General features: G+C 41.1%; 2 protein-coding genes across 9 annotated transcripts in view; both read right to left on the reverse strand.

The window, feature by feature from the left end:
- LOC110986116 (uncharacterized) overlaps positions 1–3,685 on the reverse strand; it is a 34,375-nt gene extending 30,690 nt beyond the window's left edge. Inside the window, exon 1 of the mRNA XM_022247759.2 lies at positions 3,460–3,685. The gene's annotated coding sequence lies outside the window, so the exon portion shown is untranslated. The remainder of the gene's footprint in view (positions 1–3,459) is intronic.
- A 4,318-nt stretch (positions 3,686–8,003) lies between these two features.
- The window catches only part of LOC110986127 (uncharacterized), a 61,073-nt gene continuing 46,360 nt past the window's right edge, over positions 8,004–22,716 (reverse strand). For 5 of the 8 annotated variants that reach the window (XM_087138652.1, XM_087138650.1, XM_087138655.1 and 2 more), the window contains 16 exons: positions 22,205–22,417; positions 21,250–21,456; positions 20,282–20,386; positions 19,321–19,473; positions 18,719–18,886; positions 17,752–17,919; positions 17,246–17,371; positions 16,613–16,825; positions 15,944–16,105; positions 15,543–15,671; positions 14,870–15,082; positions 14,073–14,156; positions 13,497–13,621; positions 12,739–12,847; positions 11,719–11,891; positions 8,004–10,983 (listed from right to left, as the gene is read on the reverse strand). In XM_087138652.1, the coding sequence (XP_086994778.1) occupies positions 10,869–10,983; positions 11,719–11,891; positions 12,739–12,847; positions 13,497–13,621; positions 14,073–14,156; positions 14,870–15,082; positions 15,543–15,671; positions 15,944–16,105; positions 16,613–16,825; positions 17,246–17,371; positions 17,752–17,919; positions 18,719–18,886; positions 19,321–19,473; positions 20,282–20,386; positions 21,250–21,456; positions 22,205–22,417 (2,463 nt within the window). In that variant the 3' untranslated portion in view covers positions 8,004–10,868. Of the gene's footprint in view, positions 10,984–11,718; positions 11,892–12,738; positions 12,848–13,492; positions 13,622–14,072; positions 14,157–14,869; positions 15,083–15,542; positions 15,672–15,943; positions 16,106–16,612; positions 16,826–17,245; positions 17,372–17,751; positions 17,920–18,718; positions 18,887–19,320; positions 19,474–20,281; positions 20,387–21,249; positions 21,457–22,204; positions 22,418–22,716 lie in introns of all 8 variants that reach the window. The other 3 variants (XM_087138658.1, XM_087138651.1, XM_087138657.1) reach the window with 1 other exon arrangement.

The raw sequence follows: 22,716 nt of genomic DNA on the forward strand, positions 1-22,716 counted from the left end.
TCAGGCGTGGATCTGGGAGGACCCTCCCCCCTCCTGCTCTAGATCAGGCGTGGATTTGGGAGGACCCTCCCTCCTCCTGCTCTAGATCAGGCGTGGATCTGGGAGGACACTCCCTCCTCCTGCTCTAGATCAGGCGTGGATCTGGGAGGACCCTCCCTCCTCCTGCTCTAGATCAGGCGTGGATCTGGGAGGACCCTCCCTCCTCCTGCTCTAGATCAGGCGTGGATCTGGGAGGACCCACCCCACCTGCTCTAGATCAGGCGTGGATCCAGGAGGACCCTCCCTCCTCCTGCTCTAGATCAGGCGTGGATCTGGGAGGACCCACCCCTCCTGCTCTAGATCAGGCGTGGATCTGGGAGGACCCACCCCACCTGCTCTAGATCAGGCGTGGATCTGGGAGGACCCTCCCCCCTCCTGCTCTGAGACAAAAAGAGAGGAATTAAAACCTTGGTAAAATAATAAAAAGTAGCTAAAGTAAAGAAAAATTAGGGTCGAAACCCTGGTATCATCAATCTGAAAATTCTCTTAAATATGCATTAGCCTCTAGGGTATAAGAGACTTTAGCAGTTACATTGCATGTTGCACATGTATATTTCATATGACAAACACAATATTTGCTTTGAACACATTTAAGAACTCTCTAACCTACAGAGTCAAACCTGGACCAGAGCCAAGCCTGAAAATAACTGTAAAAAGGAACTTTCCCCACAAATAGCAATCCAGTCCAGTTAAATCCCACACTGTATTGCTGTGTCATACTGGAATGGTTTGTGGCTTGTCCCTGCCCAGACTGTAACACTTGTCCTCCACGTCTACAGTTTGGCACTTAAAGGGCCCATTGTCTTAGTGTACGTGCCACACACAACCGTGCAAACACCACCCACAGTTTCTGCATCGATCTTGACAGAAGTTATCAAGCTCAGTACTGTTAAGTCTTGTTGGATTTTTGATTAGTGTTGCCCCTTTGTCTCTGTGACTGCTGCATTACTAAACCATTTCAACTTTCCAAAATCTTTTCATCATCATTTGACAATCTTGCATTTTGCAAATGGTCCATTATTACGTTTAATGAAGGGAAATTGCCAACCTATTCGTTAGGTGTCAAGGAGAAGGTGAATCATATTTTCTTGCCTCAATGATTTTGTTTGGTACTGTGGATAAGACAACTGTTACTTCCCTTTTTCAAAAGATATCTTTCACAATTGTGAATTCGAAAGAATCTCACAGAAAGGCCCATAAATCATGCGGCAAGATGAATCCATCGTATCTTAATCCAGTTATTACATTAAAAACTCCAAACCATCAAACTACAAGAAATGTGCAACCCAACTACAAGTATTTCAGCCGGATAATGACAAAGGAAAAAAGGCAAATTCAGGTCCGTTATACCCCATCATGTACACTTCCACAGCCATGTACTGGTACATGTACATGTAGTGCACTGCTTTGTGGCAAGCCTCTCTGAGCGGAAACAAGACAGGAAAAATTCCTATATGATGATGACAGTCGTTTGGTAAGTACTGACCACATTTGCGCACACCCGCATACCCTGTCAGTGCAGCCTTACATGGACTTGTGCATAAATGACCTTGCTATTTTAAATACTGAGCTGGCACATTGTGTTTAGCATCTCAAACAACTCCAGTCTACATTCATCAAGTTCACTGAATTTTGAATTCCCGCCTAAGACCTACATGAAGGCCTACATGAAAGTGAAACCAAACATGCCAGACAAACTTTTTGTCACACTGAAAATTTCTAGTCCGAAAATAGCTCAACCCAGTGAATTTTCAGTGTCATGCCGGAAAAGAGTTCCACATAGGCCTACAGTCTGCCAGTAAATAATCCTCACAGTGACCTAACCATCTGAAAGCAAAACATGTCCAGATGAGTTCAATTTAGGCATGTTAGGAGGGAAAATACCAGTCGCTTAGCCTACAAAATAAACATGAGACAGCACTCAAGCCTAGATTTTTTAAGACCAGTCCAATAGGGTTTGTGCAAAGGGTGTTCATTACCTTCCACACCCTGTTCCTATAATAAGGAAACAAAGTCCACTTTCTCAAACTAACATTCTGACCTTAAGGAACCATTACTCAATCCTGATAGGCCTAGTTTAGGTAAATTTTGATAATGTATAAGTAAGAAAACCATAAATTCCTAACCCGAGCAAGGCAAAGACAACCACTCAGTAGAATCACAACATTTTAATTCTCGACTGATTACCTGACTCAGGCATTTTGGACTCCTTAAAACAAATCTCCATCCAGGTCAAGGAACCAGACTACAATTTGTTGTCGTTCACAGCTCTTCAAGGTGGTTACGCACACTACCATTTTACTCCAAAATTTCCCTCAAACACCTAAAGCTCTGTTCTCATTTCTTTCTGATATGAAAAAGGACATCACCAACAACTTGTTTTGATAAGTTGTTTCGAAGAGTAGAATTTCGTCCCACATTACAGAAACAGGGTGCTAAAGGTAAGGAACACCATACACAGGGTCTCAAGCGGCGTCCGTATGGCAAAACAGACAAACAGCATGACCAGGGTCAATAAAACATTACATGTATGTAACTGTTACGTCCCAACTACAGCATCAGTCCCGACTATAGTTGGGACCGTCCCAACTAGAGTGCCATAACTACAGCACAGTGTGCATGTGCCCAGAAATGGGAGCATGTGCCAAAGTCACATTGTTTATAATGTCATGTCATAGATGAAGTGTCATATTAGCAGGTCGGGGACCAAACCACAAACTAGCGATGACACCAGACTATGCATGTGCCGCTCGTTTGTGCAACAATGATGTAATTTTGGAACTGTTATTAGATCACGGTTCACAGATAACACTGATCTTTTATCGGCCACAAACTTCAAAACAAATTCCTCTGATTGATCAAATTTACAGGAAACATGCTACCCAAGATCTAAATGAAACTTTCATTTGGTATCTATAAAAGCAGATTGAGGAAATTTTTGGTCAAATCTTGCACTGGAAGTGTCGAATTCAGTGGGCAGGCAAGTCCAACTCGGCCGATGAAAACGTTTACGCGAAAAAAATGAAGCTTTGCCGAAGTTTCCTTTATGCACGAAAATGTTGCCATTATAAATCTCCATCAATTCACTGTGGCAGATTTTATGTTTACCGTGGCAATTTGCCAAAATAGGGATCAGAAACTGTGTCAAGTGTGAGATACATAAACTTGGAAAGTTGGATAAGGTTGAAAAATTTTCTACAGAAATTGGTCAACAATAGTTGGGCCAGCCTAACTGCAGCACTACAGTTCGGACTGTCGCAGCTATAGTTGGGACAGATGCTATAGTTGGGGTGTCACATAGCCATGGCATTCGTAGCCTAGCTACACTGCCATGACTGCCTTTTCCACAGGTCACATGGGAAAAATGGTTCTATTCTATTTCTAAAGCCCATCATGCCTAACCCGGCTAACGTCACTCACCATGCACGAACAAAGTCCCAAAGAAAAATGCAACGAAATCTTGGGCGAAACGGCTTCGAGCTGTTCATAAAATGCAGAATATCCTCAACCACAAAACGACATCAGAAAATACCACGAGAATTCAGGACAATTCTCTACAAAATGTCTTTTGAATTAGCTTACGATCTTCAGCGAAAACCATCACCGCACGCATATTAAAAGGTATAGGTGTAGTCAGTGTAGTCTGTCTGCTTCAATGGATGCTACTGCGTGCTCGGAAACGGGAACAATAGGAGGCCGTGGCCAGACTGGTGAGAAAAGGTGTTGCACAGATCCCAGACGTTACTCTCACAAAATGAACAATGGTCAGGTGGCCACTACTTCAGTACCGCCATCACTTTAAGCAGAGGGCGCTCTTTCAGCTTGTTGCCTTGTTAAGCCTGAGGCGTAGACGAAGTTGAGTATTGGAAAACGGCCTATGGAAAATAGGCCTAGAAGAGTCATTCTTGTATCGAAATTTCTTGCAGTGAAAAAATAAATGAACTAATTAAATTTTAAAAATTGAGAGAATTTCGTGCTGAAACTATTTTGGGGGACAACCACCCTTTGTTGGACCGGGCTACATTTTTAGAGTTTATGCGAAAACATTAAATGTGTTAAAAAGATTTTTCCCCTTTTCCCCCACAGATTAATGTTACTAGACTGTCTTTTTAAATGTGAATTTGTGGTGGTGGAGGTGGGGAGTCCTCTACTTTCAAACAATGCACAACACAAACATAACAGCACATGTAATTAAAAGAGCTTTTCAACCAAAATAATATCAACTCTTTCATTCAAGGAGAATATAATAAAGGAATGGAACATTTTCAGTCGCACACAGATTACTAATCAAGCCTCGCACGATGGTGAAATGGACTGATCGTTTTCTACGATCCAACTTAAGAAATGCAACCTGACCAATTCCACAAATGGTCAGGATGACACTGCTTAATTTTGAACTTAACCATTCCAGAAATGGACAGCTGGAACTAATAGAGAAACTTTCTCATCAACCACTGCTGTACACGGCACTGGCTAGCTAATCGATACGGTTCTTTCCTCCAATCTTTAGGCCTACATGCTTTTAGATTGTTTCTGTTTTTTGTCGAACCTGTCACGACATATGTACACTGATTACGCAAAAAATAAGTTATCACAGTTTGAGTGACTACGGCAACTTCATTAACCGAAGGCATATAATGCTTCTAAAAGGGACAGTGGTTTCACTGTGTTTTCGCGTGAACTGAATAATTGATCAGCTTGTAATCAGAATCTATACAATTACACGACTCAAAACAAGTTAAGGACCACTTTTTATTTCGTGTGTACTTTTTATATGAGATATTTTACTGCTGAAAATGTGCATTTGATGTATTGAAACATTATTAAAAATGTTTATTCAAATGAGAACGCCATCTAGACAAACAAAAAATAAAAGAAGTTGACTCCACTCATTGCTTGGAAAAAATTATAATTCAAGAAAAAAGGTGGTCCTTAACTTTTTTGAGTAGTGTATTTTTGCACTGGAAGGTATGTTTCCACGAGGACTGAGTTAACAAAATGGAGTTTTATCGCAAAAGAATATTTCGTTTCGGACAAAACACTGTTTCCAAGGTGTTTTCCCATATTCAAATGTACGCTAAATAAGGACCACCCACTGTAGTGGTGATCAAGGGGTGGACTGGGCTCACTGGTCGCTGCTTTGCACCATTGGATCGTATTACATAGTGTAAATTGCACATTACTGCACGCATTATGTTAATAACAGTGAAGGTATTCGTCACGTCCGTCGTTAGATAATTAGTCGGAGCTCGGCAAATAATGTTATCTCAAATTTTAGAGCAGCACCAATGGATTTCGACTGAAGTCCACAGACAAAAACACAACTTACAAGTTGTCATAGTCAATCGAATGGCCAGTGAGCAAACATCTGCAAAATGTAAGCATTCCATTAATCTCTTTATTCATTTGTTCAAGATTTCAAATTAATGTAATCTTTTTTTTTTTGCTTCTATTTCAAAGGTAGGGGTATATTACAACCATGTCTTCAAGATCTTACCATTACCTTGCTAACTGATTCATAGATCCAAGCACAGCAGACCGACATGCAGCTCGATCGAAAAAGATACGTGAAAAAAGGCCGCGTACCTTTGATCGCATTTAAACATTCAAAGGCAATGCCAAGGCTTCATGAACTTACAGATGATCATGGCATGAACAAATATACTGCCAGATGGGAAAGCCAACCCCGAGTCTGAGCGCATAATCTACTCAAAAACAGTCGTGAGTAGGACAGTTCAAAATTTCTGATATAACTGACAACAATCCACTTTTGCAATATAATGAACTACATGTATTTGTCTGTTATGAAAATTGAAATAAATGAATCGGCAAGAAAAAGGGAGAAGGAAAATAGAGATCTCAGATTCTTCATTTTCATTTATTTGAATGCAAAAATGGAATGTGCACATATGAAATTTGAAAAGGAACATACACCGTCACGTGTGAATAAACCGTCATCAACGTCAACCGACCACTGAATTCACGACTAGACGTGAGTCATACATTATAGGATGTGTTCAGTGAAACTGTTCCGTCCTAAAACGTGCGAAAACTAGGACTGCAGCAGGCAGCAGATTCGCTTCGATTTAACCACGTGAACATAGATTTAAATGCTATATTTTAGGAATTTGGCTGGGAAAACCTATGCGTAAAATCTACAATTTGGGGTAGAAAACAGACTTCAGAAGTTTACTCTCTTCAGGGTGGTAAGAAAAAATACTATCCATTTTTAAACGTAAAACATCATCTGATTGTAATTGTATGTTTAAAAAAGGTCAATGTTACTTCCTCCTGTTTGCTTTTAGCTTTCCAAAGATGTGTGCCTGTAAAAACACACACTTAGAAATGAGTTGTGTCTCATCTTGATACCTGGGTTACTCAAAGATTATTACTCTTATAGGATGATACAACACCCGGGTGAACACTTCGTCAAAATGCAAAGAGGGAAAGTGAATGTTACTGAAATTGTTTTCTTGCTTCGCTCCACTTTTTAAGTACATGGCTCCTCTCCTAAAACATTTCAAATGACAGCGAATGGTTTTGAATACAGTCCCCGCAACGCCACCGACTTCCTAATACTGGCGATTCACAAAAGTGCGCCTCCAAGAGTTTGCAACGCGTTGACCAATCACAACGCGCGAAATTTGTCGACCCAATGCGCGTTTGGAAAGGGTCGACAGATTTCGTGCATTGTGATTGGTCAAAGCGTTGCAAGTTCTTGGAGACGCGCTGTTGTGAAACGCCTGTATTGGTGTGCCGTGCGTGCGTACTGGTATGGTATCTAAGGACAGCATTCCGGCCAACAATATTAAGTACAGTCTAGAACGAGGATCTCTTCGAGCGGTTCGCACAGCAATCCACCTTAAACAGAAGCACCCCCTCATCGTTGAAATGAGCCAAGCTGGTCGAGGTGTTCCTTTTGTTGGTAGAGTGACGTACACACGACGCGTGCATCTCATAGTCGTTTGTGACCGGCGGAGTGAAGTTCCTACAAAAGGAGCCGCCGTTGCTAGGAAAATTCCGCCCTCTCTTGTTCCCGCTCGTGGCCCATACTTCCCTTCGCTCATCATCAAGCGCCCGAACAGGCCCTGCGTGACGAGAGAAATACTTCCTTCATCTTGACTTCCAAAGAATTTTAAGTAAATCCTGCGCAAATATTCTTTTCACGCGAACCCAATTGTCTCCTCTCCTGTGTTGATTGCTTCCTCTTCACAGTTTTTTTTTCCAAAACAGAAAAGCGGCCAAGGTGGTGGAAACCTGTCCAAGGTTGATACCATTTGAAACAGTTTTAAAGATATCCCGCATCCACAGGCTCAACATGTTCATGATGATCTTATATTTCTCCCTTTCATTAGTCGATTTTTGAGAGCATTTGGGGCAGTTGACGGTGCCCTCGTAGCTAGTCTTGTTTTCTCATTTGAAATCACCTCATATTTTCGGGAGAGTTCATCAGTCTGGGATCCCCATTACAAGGAAGATAAATTACAACTGGAAGGGGTTCCACGACGATCTGCCAGATTTGTCTTCAACAACACAAAGAGGGAGAACGTCACCAAAATCCTGTCCCAACTGGAATGGGAGACCTTGGAACATCGTAGAGCTGCCCAGAGATTGACCCTCCTCAACAAATCTGTCAACGAAACCGTTGCCATATAAAGACTGCTACAAGTTCTCATTATTCCCAAAAACTTTTGCAGAATGGAATAAATTACCTGCGGGAATACGTCAAGCACCAGCATTGCAATTTTCAAGTCGAAACTTCAATCCCTCATTACATAGGTGATCTCGTCAGGGGGGCTCACTTGATGTAAATATCTGCTCAGTCACCTCACGCCTGCCTATTACATCAGGAGATTATGCAGTATTTCACCCGAAACAGAACCTACACTCCCACATTTTTTACTCCTAATTTCCGCCCCTTGTGAGACGAACAACAAAATGTCAAGACAGTCTCACGCTGCATATTAATACAGTGTTATTTATTTAAATTTCAATTTTGCAAGGTTTTCATAGATTAGCTTTTTTTTTTCAATCTGGAAATGAGCCAGAAATGATTTAATGTTAATAGTATTAATAAGCATACAAGGGATATACAAGTCAACTCTATCTTTTTGCGATTAAAAAAATTCCTACATATCCCAAGTTTTCCAACCGTTTTTCTATCCTAACATTTTAGAATTTCATTACATCAAGACCATTATACTTAAATTTGGGTTAGTGTTAAAGTTTGCAGTGTATGTTTACAAACACTAAATCTGGGGGCTCAAAATATGAACAGTTGACTTGACAAGCAACTGTTCAAGTTACACAAATAATGGATGTTAAGCTACCCAGCAATCTCAAGTACAAAAAGAACCACCACCAAGGCACTCTATATAACATACGATACATACTGTCTATCAGTTCTTAGACTAATGTCAACAAAAGTATAAAAATGGCTGCTGCAAGCTTAGAACACAAAATACATCACCCTCAGAATCAAACCAATTTCAAACAAACTAAACGGCTTTTTTTTTTCCTTTTAGCCTACCTTTGCTCTGGTTCAGTTACTAAGTTCCTCTGAATGCAAAGAAAAAAATCAGTATGGAACGCAGCATGTGACCTGCCATCAGACTGTGCAAAATCATGAAAATAGTACTCAATTCAAAAAGGCCAACTACTCGCTCTCCACGCGCCAACTTACAGGAGTAAAGAGACTCTCGTATCTGTCTACAGCACAGCGCTACATGCACATTAAAAAACACAGGTAAGACTGGAGTCAGGTTTGGGACACCATTACGGTATTCATTCCAGACTGTACAAGATTCAAAGGGTATGGATAATGTATGTCATTAGTAGGAACACCCCAAGGTCTTGTGGATTCAGTTCCTCGACCATTCATCAACTTTTCCTAAGTAGTCATAAGGCTACATTTACAGCAAATCTCAAAGTTTCCTCAATGTAAATATGTACAGGTGCCAACTTTTTTTTTCAATTCTCCAAACTGCTTAAGCTTAGATAACATATTAGGGATTTCGGACAAAAAACAAGTAACCAGAAGTTACCAATTCATTCTAGTCTAACACCTGAAACCAACCCCCTTTCTCTGCCACATTTGGAAATCTACAAATATATTTTTGGAATGCATCAAAAAAGTCAGTTTATAATTTGCCAGACAATGCCAAAAACATATGGATTTAGCCACACCATTAACATAGAATTCCTTTTGAGTAAAGGTAAGATATATCCCACACAAGGAGGCTACTTATTTGAAGGTTGAATTAACTGTTGATTTTTTTCTATTTAATGTGGGAGTAAAGACAGTTATCAATACCTAACAACAATTAGTTAAAAGCCTGTATTCAACGGAACTGCTGCCAACTCCTCGCTCCAGTGTTGTTTGGATAAAAGAATATGCAATCTAACATTAATTCTCTAACTCTTCACTGTCGGAATATTTGTGTTTTCATTTCAATCTTACCTCTTCATGCTGTCAAAATAAAGCAGAGAACAGTGTTTACAAATTTCTCCAAATTCAAACTACGAAAAGAAAGTGGATGTTTTCTTGAAGGTATTGAACACATACTAAATACCTTTTCAATGGGTCTATTAAACAACCTATTAGATAGCAAAACAGCACTTTAGATAATTTCACATACAGAAAATAAACAGATAAAAGAAATGAATGTGCTAAATTGTAACACTGATTGGAAATGTTAGTTTCTATGATTAAACTAAATATATAAACTGACCACTATATTGTTCAATATAAAATAACAGTGGTTAAATTTCTGTGTAAAGTACAAATCAAGTTTGCTGCAAACATGACTGTGCGGTTCATCCTCTTTACTCTAAAATTGCAAGGAGAATATTTAGGTCTACTCTACAGCAGTAGGGGTCAACACTGGAATATACTTCAACAAATTAGAAATTTCTGAAACACTGGCATTTCGTCCCCCATTCTCTCCTTTCAAGGAATGCTGCTGTCAACTTTCTAACGGCAGAAACACCAAAAAAGAAAAACCCCTTCCACCGAAGTCAACATGTACATAAAACACCACTGTCATACAAACCTCCTTCCTGAATGGTAATCATTTGTCCATACTTGAATAGTTTCAGTAGAAAAACTTTCATTTCATTAATTCTAATTTTGTTAGCCACAATTTAGCATATATCATGGTAATTCTTTTGTAACTTTGTTTTTAAAGTTTGATTTCATTTAGGGATTGATAAATAAAAATAATGACTTAACCGCCAAGACGTTTATGTGTGCTACTTCTAGCATCTCAATCATTAAATAAAAATCACAACGGAAAACCTGCACTGCCTTGGTGTTAACTAAACGATTCAGTTCAAAATACAATTCACGCCTAAATGCCACCAAAAAAATCTTCCTTTCTAAGCAACCAAAACAAACTTTTAACACCCTGCTAATACTCGTGCTGGACATTCAATTGTGGTGATGAAAATTTAATAACAAGCAAAGCGAAAGTGCTGAAAACTCAAGAATCTTTCAGTTCTGTAAATAAAAACTGGCAAAGAGTGCCACTGATACCTGACATCAAAAATCAAAACACAAATTCCCAATGTCCCATAATTGCTACAAAAATGCAACATTGCCCTCAGAAACATCAAATTACTTGCTTTTCTTACTAAATGTGTGTCACAGCTGAATTTCTTTCATGCTAAATGTTTTTTGTAAATGGCATCTGAAAAGATATGAGTCAGGTGGTCTTGACTGAGTCACGTACCAATGCTACTTACGAAATTTGCATAATGACGCTAGCATGGCGCCCCCTACAAAGCAGAAAAATGGAAGAACGATTCTAAGTCATTGGTTTGTTGTTAGTTTACTCCATGCCATCTCCAGTTCCGTCTGGTAAATCGTCGGCAGAGCTGGTGCTCTCAGCTGGGACATTTCGCCGGCCTCCATAGCGACTCGGACGGGCCGATGACCCAGCACCCCTGTCAAGCAAAAACCCAGAAAAGAACAAATGTCTCTTGAGGAAACATGTTACAGTTGACAGCATAAACTGCAAACCAACACACCAGGAGTTCCAATTTAATGAGAACAGAATTAATATCAGATAAAGATGGCTCACAACCATCTGATTTCCTGAACACTTATGTTTAGATAAAGTTGTGCCTGATCTTGGTAGACATGTTAGCTCCTGCTTGAGGGTGATCAACTTAAATGCTGGGATTCAATGGAAATGGGACTGGCATGGTGTTGACTAAGGTTCCCTTTTAATATACGACTAATTCAACCAAGATATTCATCTCCACTAGCCAGCAGGTCACAGCTTACATATTTCAATGTCTCAGTACTGAGACTGCAACACTAATTTGACCCATTATTCCAAAACCAGGCTCAGAAACTAAGCAATTATCTACAAAATGATACTGCTATGCACACAAACAGGGCACATTCTGCAACTTTCACTGGCTGGAGTTACTACAGCTTACCACAGTCAAACGTCTCGCTTTGGATCAATCTGAAGGACGAAACTTGCCGATGGAGGAAAGCCATCGACAAACATCAAAATTACCAACTCCACTCAGTCAGGGGTACCGGTATTTAGTCACAATTTGTTTTAAATTTGCAAATGTGAAAAACCAGTTCCAGAAAACAAACTGAGCTGGAGTTCTGTAATGCAACTACACAAAAGCCCAGGCCCCCGCTAACTCTTTTTTTGGTACCTTGCTCTGGTCTTGAGGGAACTGATTTCTCGTTGGAGAGCTTCATTAGCTTCCGTCGTCTCATCCAGCTCTCTCTGAACTTTACGTTTCTGGCCGTTGATTCGTGTACACTCATCCTCCGCCTCATCAAGCTGACGCTTCAAGTTCTTGTTCTTGAGGTTAGCCTTGTCCACCTAAGGGAATAAAAAAGATAAAGATAAAATCCTTGAGTCAGTACTCAAAGATCCTTATGGCGGTCAAACGATTTTTGGCAAACAATTTTAGGGTCTTTTTCTGAAAATCTTTACTTGCACTTTGAGTGAACCTTAAGTGCACTTTTAGTGCAAGGTTTCAAAAGAACCTGATCATACTAACAAGACCAAATTGTCTTTATTTTAACAAGAAGATTAGAGGCTATGACCACAACCAAAAAGTGAACACGTCTAAAAGTAGTTTTAAAAATGTACGAAGCTGCCTGAATATTCACAGAGGATTTACTTTAACTTCCTTGCATCTGCCTAAAAACCCAACGCCTTATTTTGCAAAACCTATTCCACCCTGGAATAACTATTTTTCATGGAACGTAATGCTGCAGTTATTTTCTCAAGAAGTTCTTTTTTTGGCAACAGTTGGGAGTAGTACTCATGACTGGATCTCACAACATGAGTCTGAAGACCAAAGTTTGAAGAATTCTGTTTAGTCTGCATAATTCTGCTTAGTCTGCATAATTCTGTTTAGTCTGCATAATTCTGCTTAGTCTGCATAATTCTGCTTAGTCTGCATAATTCTGCTTAGTCTGCATTAGACAGAGTCAATTGAGTTCTTGGTTCTCATGTATCGTGCACCTTGGCACCCCAATGAAAATGGATTATATACGAGTGAAAAGTACGATATTCATTTAAAGGCCTTTCACTCAAGTGGTTGCTCAAGTGACTTGTGACTCATTTTGCTGTGTTGGAGCATCGTTGCTCTTTTCTTTCTCAGGACAATGGGCGGGGTAAGGGATGAGGGGTCGGGTAAGGAATGAGAGGTGGGCCTTACCTGCTCCTTGTACTGGTCAGCATGTCGTCGTTCATCTTCCACCTGCATGTTCAATTCCTTGATCTTCTTCTCTGCTCGTCTGGCGGCCTTGGTAGCTGCATTGCGCTCTCTGCAATGTGAAAATCAAAGATGATGTATCAGTTTGGTAGATATATACACAAACATCATTAAGTGTGATGATAACCATTCATCACTTGTGCACCTGGCACACTGAAATGCAAATAATCAGTGTTTATTGCTCATGATGGCTTTCGTGAGTATCTGGTAAAACTCTATCAAACTGAATCATAGCATTTTAGACTGATAGTCATTGTGCAAGCAAATAATCTGGATAAAGCCAGCTATTTCACCAATGGCAAATGTTACATTTGCTTTGTGAGAGACGATTTCATACCGCTGGCTACAACAAAAATGAGGCGGTCTGAATGGCAATAAATTCACAGTACTCTGACACTCACCAGATTACCATAGCAACCAATTTAGACTGGATACCCTGTACATTTATCATTCTGCTGTCACATCACTGCCAACCTGTCAAACATTACCCTTGTATAATCTTAATTTCCATGACTTTCCATGGCTTTTTTCCAACAGCTTTCCAGGGCATCCTATTTTCCCCAATTTTCCATGAATTTCCAGGACAACTTTGTCCCCCCTGGATTTTTCCGGATTTCCAGGACCATGGACCCTCTTATCTTAGATTTGTCTAGTTTCTGCACTCTTCCTTGACCATGAGTGGGTATGCCTCATTGACTTGCCTTGCCTCACTGTCAATTTGTTCCTCCAGCTGAGCAAGTTTACTCTCCATCTGAGCAGTTGCTGATTTGATCTTCTTACTCATGGAAGCCTCCAAATCTTGCAGTTTGGCTTTCAACTCCTTATTCTACGGGAATCAAACATCAGGTGGACACAAATCAGCTTCACTTCAAAAACCACACAGAAGCCAACACAAGAATCGCCCAAAGGTGACACTCTTTTGATCATCAAATGCCTGGCTGGCTCTGATCTCACACAGGTCTTAAAGCCAAAGTGTGTACAATAGAATAACTACATTCAGTGGGCCTCTATTTAATGTCAAGTTGGATGCAAGGCGGCGACTTGACCAACCAAGTGGACAAGTATGTTCCACTGGAATCGGTTGTATTGAAATTAAGCAGAGAGTACAGAGAAACCTATCCATTCACATTCTGAATGAAATGGACATGGGAATGAGGAAATGATGGAAATGTTTCAGGAATATTCCACTGTTATAAAAGAAACTGGGTTCTGAACAAAGCTTTTTATTGCGAGCAGGGTGTTGTTTTCCAACCGCAAGGCATGATGGAGGGACTTACTTGTCTCTCAAGGAGCATCTTGGCATTTTCCAGGCGTTGGTTGGAGGAGTGCTCTGAGGCAAGCTCATTGGTAATGGTCTCAATCTGGAAAGATATAGAAATATCATTCTGACTTACTGCAATGCGGTGTCCATGTGGTAAATAGTGACATCTGCTATATTAGCCTACTTGTCACTTGTTTCAGCATACACATCACATTGTGCATCACCTAAGGTGACACATCAGGCTTCATCCTATGTGCCTCCAAATACAGTCTATTACAAATTACCCATTTGAAAAGTTTTTAGTATCAAACTCAGCTAACCATTCTTCAAAGTGTGACACCACAGAATCTTTAGCTATTTAGCACCCCACAAGTCTTGACACAATCTTTAGCTCTTTAGTACCCCGCAACTCTTGACACAATCTTTCGCTATTTAGCATCCTGCAACTATTGACACAATCTTTCGCTATTTAGCACCCCGCAACTCTTGACACAATCTTTAGCTATTTAGCACCCCGCAACTATTGATAGAATCTTTAGCTATTTAGCACCCCGCAACTCTTGATAGAATCTTACATTGAGGGAACAGATATTTAAGTGATTGGTTTACAAGTTACCAAAAGGTATTTGAAGCATGTACCAGCTAGTATGTAACTCAATGTGTCGCACCATGCTTAACTTTTTGTATCATTCAGCATGTTACCTCGTGTGTCAGCCTACAAGTCACACTATATGTGACCCTACAAAGCACCTCTTGTGTCATCCAATGTATCACTGCATTTGTCACTCCCCCGTTGCAAATCTTGTCACCCACCTGTTGGCTGTTCTTCCTGTCTTTGTCAATCAGTATCTCCACGTTGCTTTGCTCCTCCTCAAGTTCGTCTTCTAGCTGAGAGATACGCTGATCCAAGCGGCGTTTGTCTTCCAACAGGGTGTTTCCCTTGGACACGTTGCTGTTGATTTCTTCTTGAAGCTCATCACGCTCCGACTCGGCCTTACGACGCTGGCGCTCAGATGTAGCTAGTTCCTGAACGAACAAAAATTGGCTTACATTCCCAGTTCCCAACTCAACTAACTACAATCCTATTAAAGTGAAGATACTAGACTGTTGATCTGTTGATCATAGATATACAGAGTGTTGACAGTGTGAGGCAGCCCACCAATTTTAGCAACCACCTCAAGCTTTTCTGTTGAATTTTACCACCTCACACTTGAAATAGACAAAGGAAGCAAAATAGGAAAAAAACTCAGATATTTTGAAACTGATCAGTTTTAAGTTGTCCAAAATGGTAGAAAGGGACAAAGAATACAAGATTGATTTATTTTAGAGGGGAAATTCAGAGTTGATGTACTATTAGATCGTATAGAATATATTTTAGGCCTTTTTCAAAACACTCGCTTTTGTTTTAGGTGCCAGAATTTTAGCAAATTTGTTTGACCCCCTAACACAGTGCCCCAGGGGAAGCCCAGTGCAAGAGCAAACCAACCTCCTGTAGTTGCATGAATTCCGTCTCCATCGTCTTGAGTTTACGTTCAGCATCACGAGCAGATGCAGCAAGATCTTCCCTGGACTGGCGAGCCTCATCCAGGTCCTGCTGGTACTCTTTCATCTGGGACTGAAGAGGGCAATGGAGCAAACCAGATTCACGTTACAATCAGTGCATAATTCTAAATTTCTCTGGACATCTTGGTGGTAGCTAGCATTTACAAGTAGTGCTTGGAGTAAAACACAGGCAACTAGTGCTTATGGTAAGTAACAGTTTCCGCAACACTAAGCACAACTCTTGAAATTGGGCCCTGCTCTAAACACAGACTATCCCGACATGCAGTCCGATGACAGAGGAGGGTAGTGACCGAAGGCAGACGAGACGCACTGCTGAAAGCTTACCTGGAGTTTACGGACTTGTCTGATACTGTCCTCCTTGATCTTACTCGCTGCCTCCACCTGACCTTCCAGATCCTTCATGTCCATCTCCAGTTTCTTCTTGGCATTGATGGCCACTCCTCGTTGCTTTCGCTCCTCCTCTAGTTCAACCTCCATCTCACGCAGCTACAAGAAAAATCAAAACAAATCTCTTGACCTGGTGAGGCTTCTGCATGGAAGGTTATGCATTTCTGGGCACACGGCAGTCCGAAAATGTTGGAATCTTTGACACTAATAACTTGAATCATTTCTCTGGATTTCTGAGAATTTCTCAGAGTAACATATTCCTTCTTGATCTCCAATGCACGGAAGAGTTGATTTGGGTCACAAACGTAGTCAATTTACTTTCAATCCAAACTGGTTTACAATACTTTGTACCTTTGTAGGCCATTTATAGTCATTGTCTCTTCAAAAGGTACTGATCTGTTGAAGACAACTCAATAAAGAGATAAACAGCATTTATGATTATCGTTAAGCCAAATTAAGCATATTCATGCTCAGCTGCACTGTCAGCTAGATTTACAAGAGTCCCTATTTCACAATGAAGGACCAATTACCATGACCGTTCAATAATTCCTAACTACAACCCCAAATGAACCATTCTCTATGATGATCCATTGCAACTTGGCCCACCTGTCGGATGACGCCACGCCTCTTCTCCTCCTGAGCCTCTTCCTTGGCGGCCGCCTCGCGCTCAAAGTTGGCCTTGAGCGCCTGCATGTTGACCTCCAGACGGAGCTTGGCATCCTCGGTGGCCTGGAGCTCGTCCTCCAGCTCCTCCATCTGGTTCTTCATCTCCTCAATTTGGGTCTCCAGAGCCTTCTTGGACTTCTCCAGTCCATGAACCTGACGACCATAAATTGGGCAAGTTGGAAGTCACATAAAACAAGGTGCATAACAGAAACAGGATTTTCGTTACAAAGAAGGCAGCTCATTTGAGGAAAAGAAATAGTTGACTATAGTTTTTCTGTACAACTAAAAGTTGATATTAGAGTGCATGTAAAAAGTCAACATTGGAACATTCCCTTGGACTGTTCCATTATTTCACTAGAATGGTCCACACCAGTGCATTCCCAAACTGAAGTGAATCCGAAGTCAATTGGGAACAGCAAAACACATGCATGACAGTCTATCCTATCGGCACAGCCACACACCAACCCATTGTTCCTGAAAGATCCCACCTGTTGGAAATATCAAACAAGCTCATTCTACGGGGGAAGGAGAGAGTTTATCACAGCGAGGGTGTGATATCACAAGAGAACTTACATTCTTGCCCACATCATCCTTGGATGACATGACTTCCTCTAATTCTGATGCCTGAGATTTCCGGATGCGTTCACTGTCCATCAGCTGGTCTTGAAGCTCTTCCAATTCACGATTCAATGACATGACCTACAAGTAGAAAAAAAGACAGCAATGCATTCTTATCAAAAGCCAATATCCTACAAACTCTTTGTCAAAAAAAGCACTCAGTAGTATAATATACATTATGCATAAAATGCATATATCACATGTATAATATCCATATATCACATGTATAATATCCATATATCACATGTATAATATCCAAATAAAGTATGTATAATGTACATATATTCTTTTTTTCCTACTGTAACACAAGTTTCCCTCACAAGCAGGAAACAAACTCCCTCAACACAAGTCAGTTGCTTACCTATGTCTCCAGCGCGTTCCGTATTTCACTCATATTTCACACACTCATATTTCACACACTCATATTTCACACACTCATATGAAAGCAGTCAATAACTCACCTTGGTCTCCTTCTCGCGCAGTTCCTTGTCAGTCTGGTCTTTCTCTTGCATCAAACGTTCCTTCTCATTTCTCTCCTCGGCCAGATGGCTGTCAAACTTCTTCTGCTTCTTCTCCAGACTGCTGACCAGAGCTCGTTCTTTTTCCATGTCCACAGTGACATCATCCAGCTGTTTCAAAAATGTAGCAACGATAATGAAGATATTCAATAAAGGGAACATATCCACTAGTGCCAGTGATAAATGCATCATTCAATCTTCCAAAATCCTCTGGGAAGTTCTGGAGGCTTGAGGCTATATAGCAAGATTGCATCACTGACTGCTTAGGATGCACTGTGCCACAGTATGGGTTGGACCTTGTGTTAATTATGGTCCACCATGCCTAAATTCAAGCTAAGATTATACGTGAAATCCTTCGTACTGTTTATGGGGTAACCATTCACGCTGCCTGAACACAATGGCAGGAATTGCCCAAGGATTTTGAAGGATTGAGGGTGGGGTTGGGGTTAATACACGTCGGTCACCAACACAAGACCCAGACACATTCCTTCAGTCACATCAGCTCCCTGGAGGAGAATAGGGCTTGCAGAAACTATTTCAAGCTTTCAATTACTAACCAACGACAAGCTAGGAGTGAGATTGGCACAGTGGTTCATTCCTCCCTATGCGACCCAGGTTTGAATCCCATCTTTGTCTACTTGTGGACCGAGCCGGGATTCGAAACCAATGGATTGCATTTTCAACCCTTATCTGATCCCGTGGGTTTTACCCGGAATATTCCTCTGGGGTTTTCCTCCCAGCTCTAAAACTGTAACTGCTTCTCATCGTCTCCTCTCTACAGGTTTCTCCAGGCTTGTGCGCTACAATGCCTAGGGTACTCATTTGCCGAATCCCTAGCAGAAACGAAATCAAATGACAAAGCCCTCTCTATCTGAATCTGAAAGAAGACCTGCCACTTTGTTGTACTTGCCTCTCCTTGCAGCCGCTTCTTGGTCTTCTCCAGCTTGTCGTTGCTGGCCAAGACCTCCTCCAGTCTGGACTGGGTCGCATCCAGTTCTCGCTGGATCTTCTTGTGGGTTTCCTCAGCATAATCCAAAGATGACTGGTCCTCCTCGTGTCTCTTCTTGGCATCTTGCAGCTGCCAAAAGCACAAGGCAATAGTCAGCCTATTCACTTCAACCAGTCAACAGTTCCACTTTTATCCTTATCCCCTTTCCGGCCCCCTTTTTTTCAGTCATGGGCCCTATTTACTACTTTCTCAGTCATTCATTTTTATTAGAAGTATTTTAATTTCTGCGCAAAATGAAAGTTGTGGAATCCATCACAAGTCCCCGCAAGTCCATTGTTAGTCACTTCGTCTTATGTCAGGTCACAAGCTAGTCAAATGAACAGTGACAACAACATTCCTTTGTCATTATTCACTCTGTTACTGACTGGTCTTGTGACTGGAATCCTGAAAGGACTCGTGACATACTCAACTACAAAACAGTGCTAAACACTGGTATATTTCTCTTACTAGTGGGCAACAGTTTGTATATTTGCCCTGTCCAGAGGTCAATATATCCACGCTACCTGCACAGTCAGACTGCTGACTTGTCTCTGCAGGTTGTTCTTGGCCTGTTCCTCTTCGTCAAGCTGCTCCTGGAGCTGTTCCTTCTCATCTTCGCTGGCTCGCAACTTGGAGCTGAGATCCAACTTCTGGCGGGTCTCCTCATTCAGGTTTTCCTGCAGATGGGCAGGAAAAAGCGACGCTAACAGAGTTTCTTGGTTGTCTTAAGTAATGATATCTTTCAGCTTCCGTTATGTATAAAGATAAACGTTCAGACTGCAGTGCAATTAGTAAAACAATGTGCCATGCTATATTTTCTCCCAAAGGTTTGTGCATGACAGCTGGAAAAAAAATCCAACCCTCAGAAGAGTAGCCTGAATCAGGGGTGTGAATGGAATACAAAAAGATAGCTGAAAATAGCTGAAATTGCCAGTGCAAAGCACGAAGCATATACAGCGTGGGGAGAATTTAGCAATGTAGATGTTCTGTGCTGCATTTTACAGCCTACTGGTGTAACCGTTAAATTTTTTTCTTGCAATTTAGGCTAAGCATATTTTTAATTCTACTTTTTATTCATTTTTGTCCGAAATTCCTGAAGACGTTAAAATTAATGGAGTTACATACATGAACGTGTATACAGACAACACTCATTTTCCCTTAAAATATTTTAACAGTCATCAGAAAGTAAAAACGTCCTTAAAGAGCAAAATAGCTAAGACACTTCTGAAGCATTTACTTAGACAACAGATCCCTTTTTTAAAATTTATGTTCATGCCCATAAAGTTTGAACAGAATGCCTTGAGCAAACTGTAACACTAGCTAGGTCATCCAACAACTGTGGCGCTCCAATGAAGGTAGAACTTAACACCAACAAACCATCACAAGTGGCACTTCACTTGTTTGTCCACTTGGTTGGCACAGTTCACTTGTACAGTGATAAAGTTTAGTGAACGCTGCTTGAGAGATGACATAAGTGGGCCTTACCTGGACTTCAGTAAGCTGAGCCACCAAGGAGTTTGCTGACTTACTGGATTGTGATGCTTTGGCTTCAGATTGTTCGAGTTGGGTGGTCAGGGATTCCAACTCGTTCTGTCGGGAAAATAATAGCAATTGTTACAGATAATGTATAAATGAGTTTGATACATCAATCGCTCTCCTGTGGCCTACTCTTCATACAACCGGCCGTCGTTTTGCTGACATACCCACGGTTGGGTATCAGATACACCTCATAATGTACCCTTGCCCTTATTTTTAACCTTATCCGGTTCGTAAGTGACTTGTCACAAAGGCGGACGCTCCAAGATTTGCAGGCTCCCAGATGATCGCTGAAGTTGTGGGGTAACTTCCGGTTCCATGTCAATGGCGATCAATGCATGTAACTATGTGTAGTGCATGTGCAGTGGGCGTGCTTTAGACTGAAGCCACGTCACACTTACGAACGGAATACAGACAAGAGGGTGTGCTATTTGTCCCCACCCCCCTTGGAAATTTTGCCACGACTCCAAATCCCAGCAAATATCAAACTGTTCTTTCCTGACTTTTTTCCTTAGAAGTCTAGCACCTATTTTAATAGCCAAAATGCAAAAATCGGACAAAGCATTTTCATGGAAAACAGCAGTTAAAGATTGTGTGTCATCCAAGAATTGAATATTTCCATACAGTGGTGTATAAAATGAGGTCCCGTGCAAACTTGTTGAAGTTCATTCTTTTTGTCTATCAAGATGTAAGTTTTCCTTGTTGTCGCAAACCTCAAAGCTAAAACTAATACCAGAACAATATGATCAGACAATTGACAGTCAATTACGGGGATGAAGTTTTGTCCGTACGGGCTCAGTCTTGGACTTCTTAGCAAAAGGAATTGTTCCCTCGAGCAGGGCCAGCCAGGGCTACGAATCCTACTTGAAGTACAAATCTACTCCATTGATGTGAAGAATGACAAGGAGCCCACGTACCTGTTGCTTGGCTGCACGCTCACAGAATTCACTTCGAGCTCTCTCAGTCTCTGTCAGGCGGACGGTCATCTCGGACAGCTGAGCTTCCAGGTTCTTGCGCTTGCGTTCCGACTCCTGCTTGGATTGGTTCAGCGTCCTGATGTCGTTGCTCAACTCAGCTGAGTTGGACTCGAGCGTTGCCTTGTTTTTCTCCAGAGATGTTTTGCTCTGAACAAAAAAAATACGTTGATAGATTTTTTCACTACTTGCCAGCAAATTTGATGTCTAACAAAGTCCTCCCACAACCTAAGTCTGTACGTTTGATGGAACTGAATTAAATCTTGTGGATTTTTTAGTGTTATTCACATCCAAGTGTTTCACTGGCAACACCCACAAGGATTCTGTATCTCCTCAAATATGAACAACTGAACCACTCGCTTTCTGATCGAAAGACTCAAATGACCTTGAGTTAAGCTCAACTCAGCAATTTCAACCTTACCTCGTAAAATTAGTTTAGAATTCAGCCTTTGAAAACTAACCAATAAAACCTGTGAGTTAGAGTTGGTTTAAAAACAGAATGAGTGCGCATTTGCTTTTAAAAAAACCTGCTGAATCATCTTCATTTTGCACAACTATTGGCTTTGTTCACCAATCAGCCATATTGAGCCGAGAATAAAAATGAAAGCACTGAAATAAAACTTCATTTCCAATTACTGTCATTTGTACTGAAGAAGAGATTACAGTCTGTGATTAATTGCATCTAAAAGTTTCAAGCCACATTAAAAAAAAACACAAAAGTGAGGAATAGAACCCAATATAGTCTGGTACCAACTCATCTGACAGATTAAGATTGAATAAGGTAGATTCAGGGAATATGATAAACAATGGCTTCCTGTGCCTTAACATAGAACCGTTTTCATTCCACCTGAATCCAATTAGTGAATTTAGAAGAGGAGAAAGCACTCCAGACACCCACCCTCTTGAGGGCTTCTACTTGTTCATTCAACCCTTCCACAATCAAGTTATTTTTGTGTCGCAGCTCCACGACGGCCGTTTCATGGGCTTTAGTCTCTTCCTCCAGCGCCTTGCGCAGATCCACCAGCTCAGACTCACGCTTGTTGCGGAGCTCTTGCTGAGCAGCGGTGGAGTCGATGGAGTCTTCCAACTCTGACTTGAGCGCTTCCAATTCCTGAGGGAATGGGCGGGAACAAAATAAATGGAGGAAGAGTGTAAAAGATCTTTGCTCTTTAATATGTTGCTCATCAGCTGGTCTGCTCACTCAGTCACATCTGATGAGGTTAACCTCAACGAGGGAGGGAAACAGAATCCCCTATCCTTTTTCACAGATATCGGCCCAACACGTGTTTTTTCTCATGCCAAGCCTTCAGGAATTTTTTCCAGAAGCTCCTATCATCTTCGCACTGATTTACAAAAATCTGATCTATTGTTCTTGTAAGATGTCCACTGTTCAGAGACAGAGTGGCGAAA

Source organism: Acanthaster planci, linkage group LG07, assembly GCF_054643075.1.
Source record: "Acanthaster planci isolate LZ-2023a linkage group LG07, COTS_SCS, whole genome shotgun sequence".
In the NCBI taxonomy this organism is placed as follows: Eukaryota; Metazoa; Echinodermata; class Asteroidea; order Valvatida; family Acanthasteridae; genus Acanthaster; species Acanthaster planci.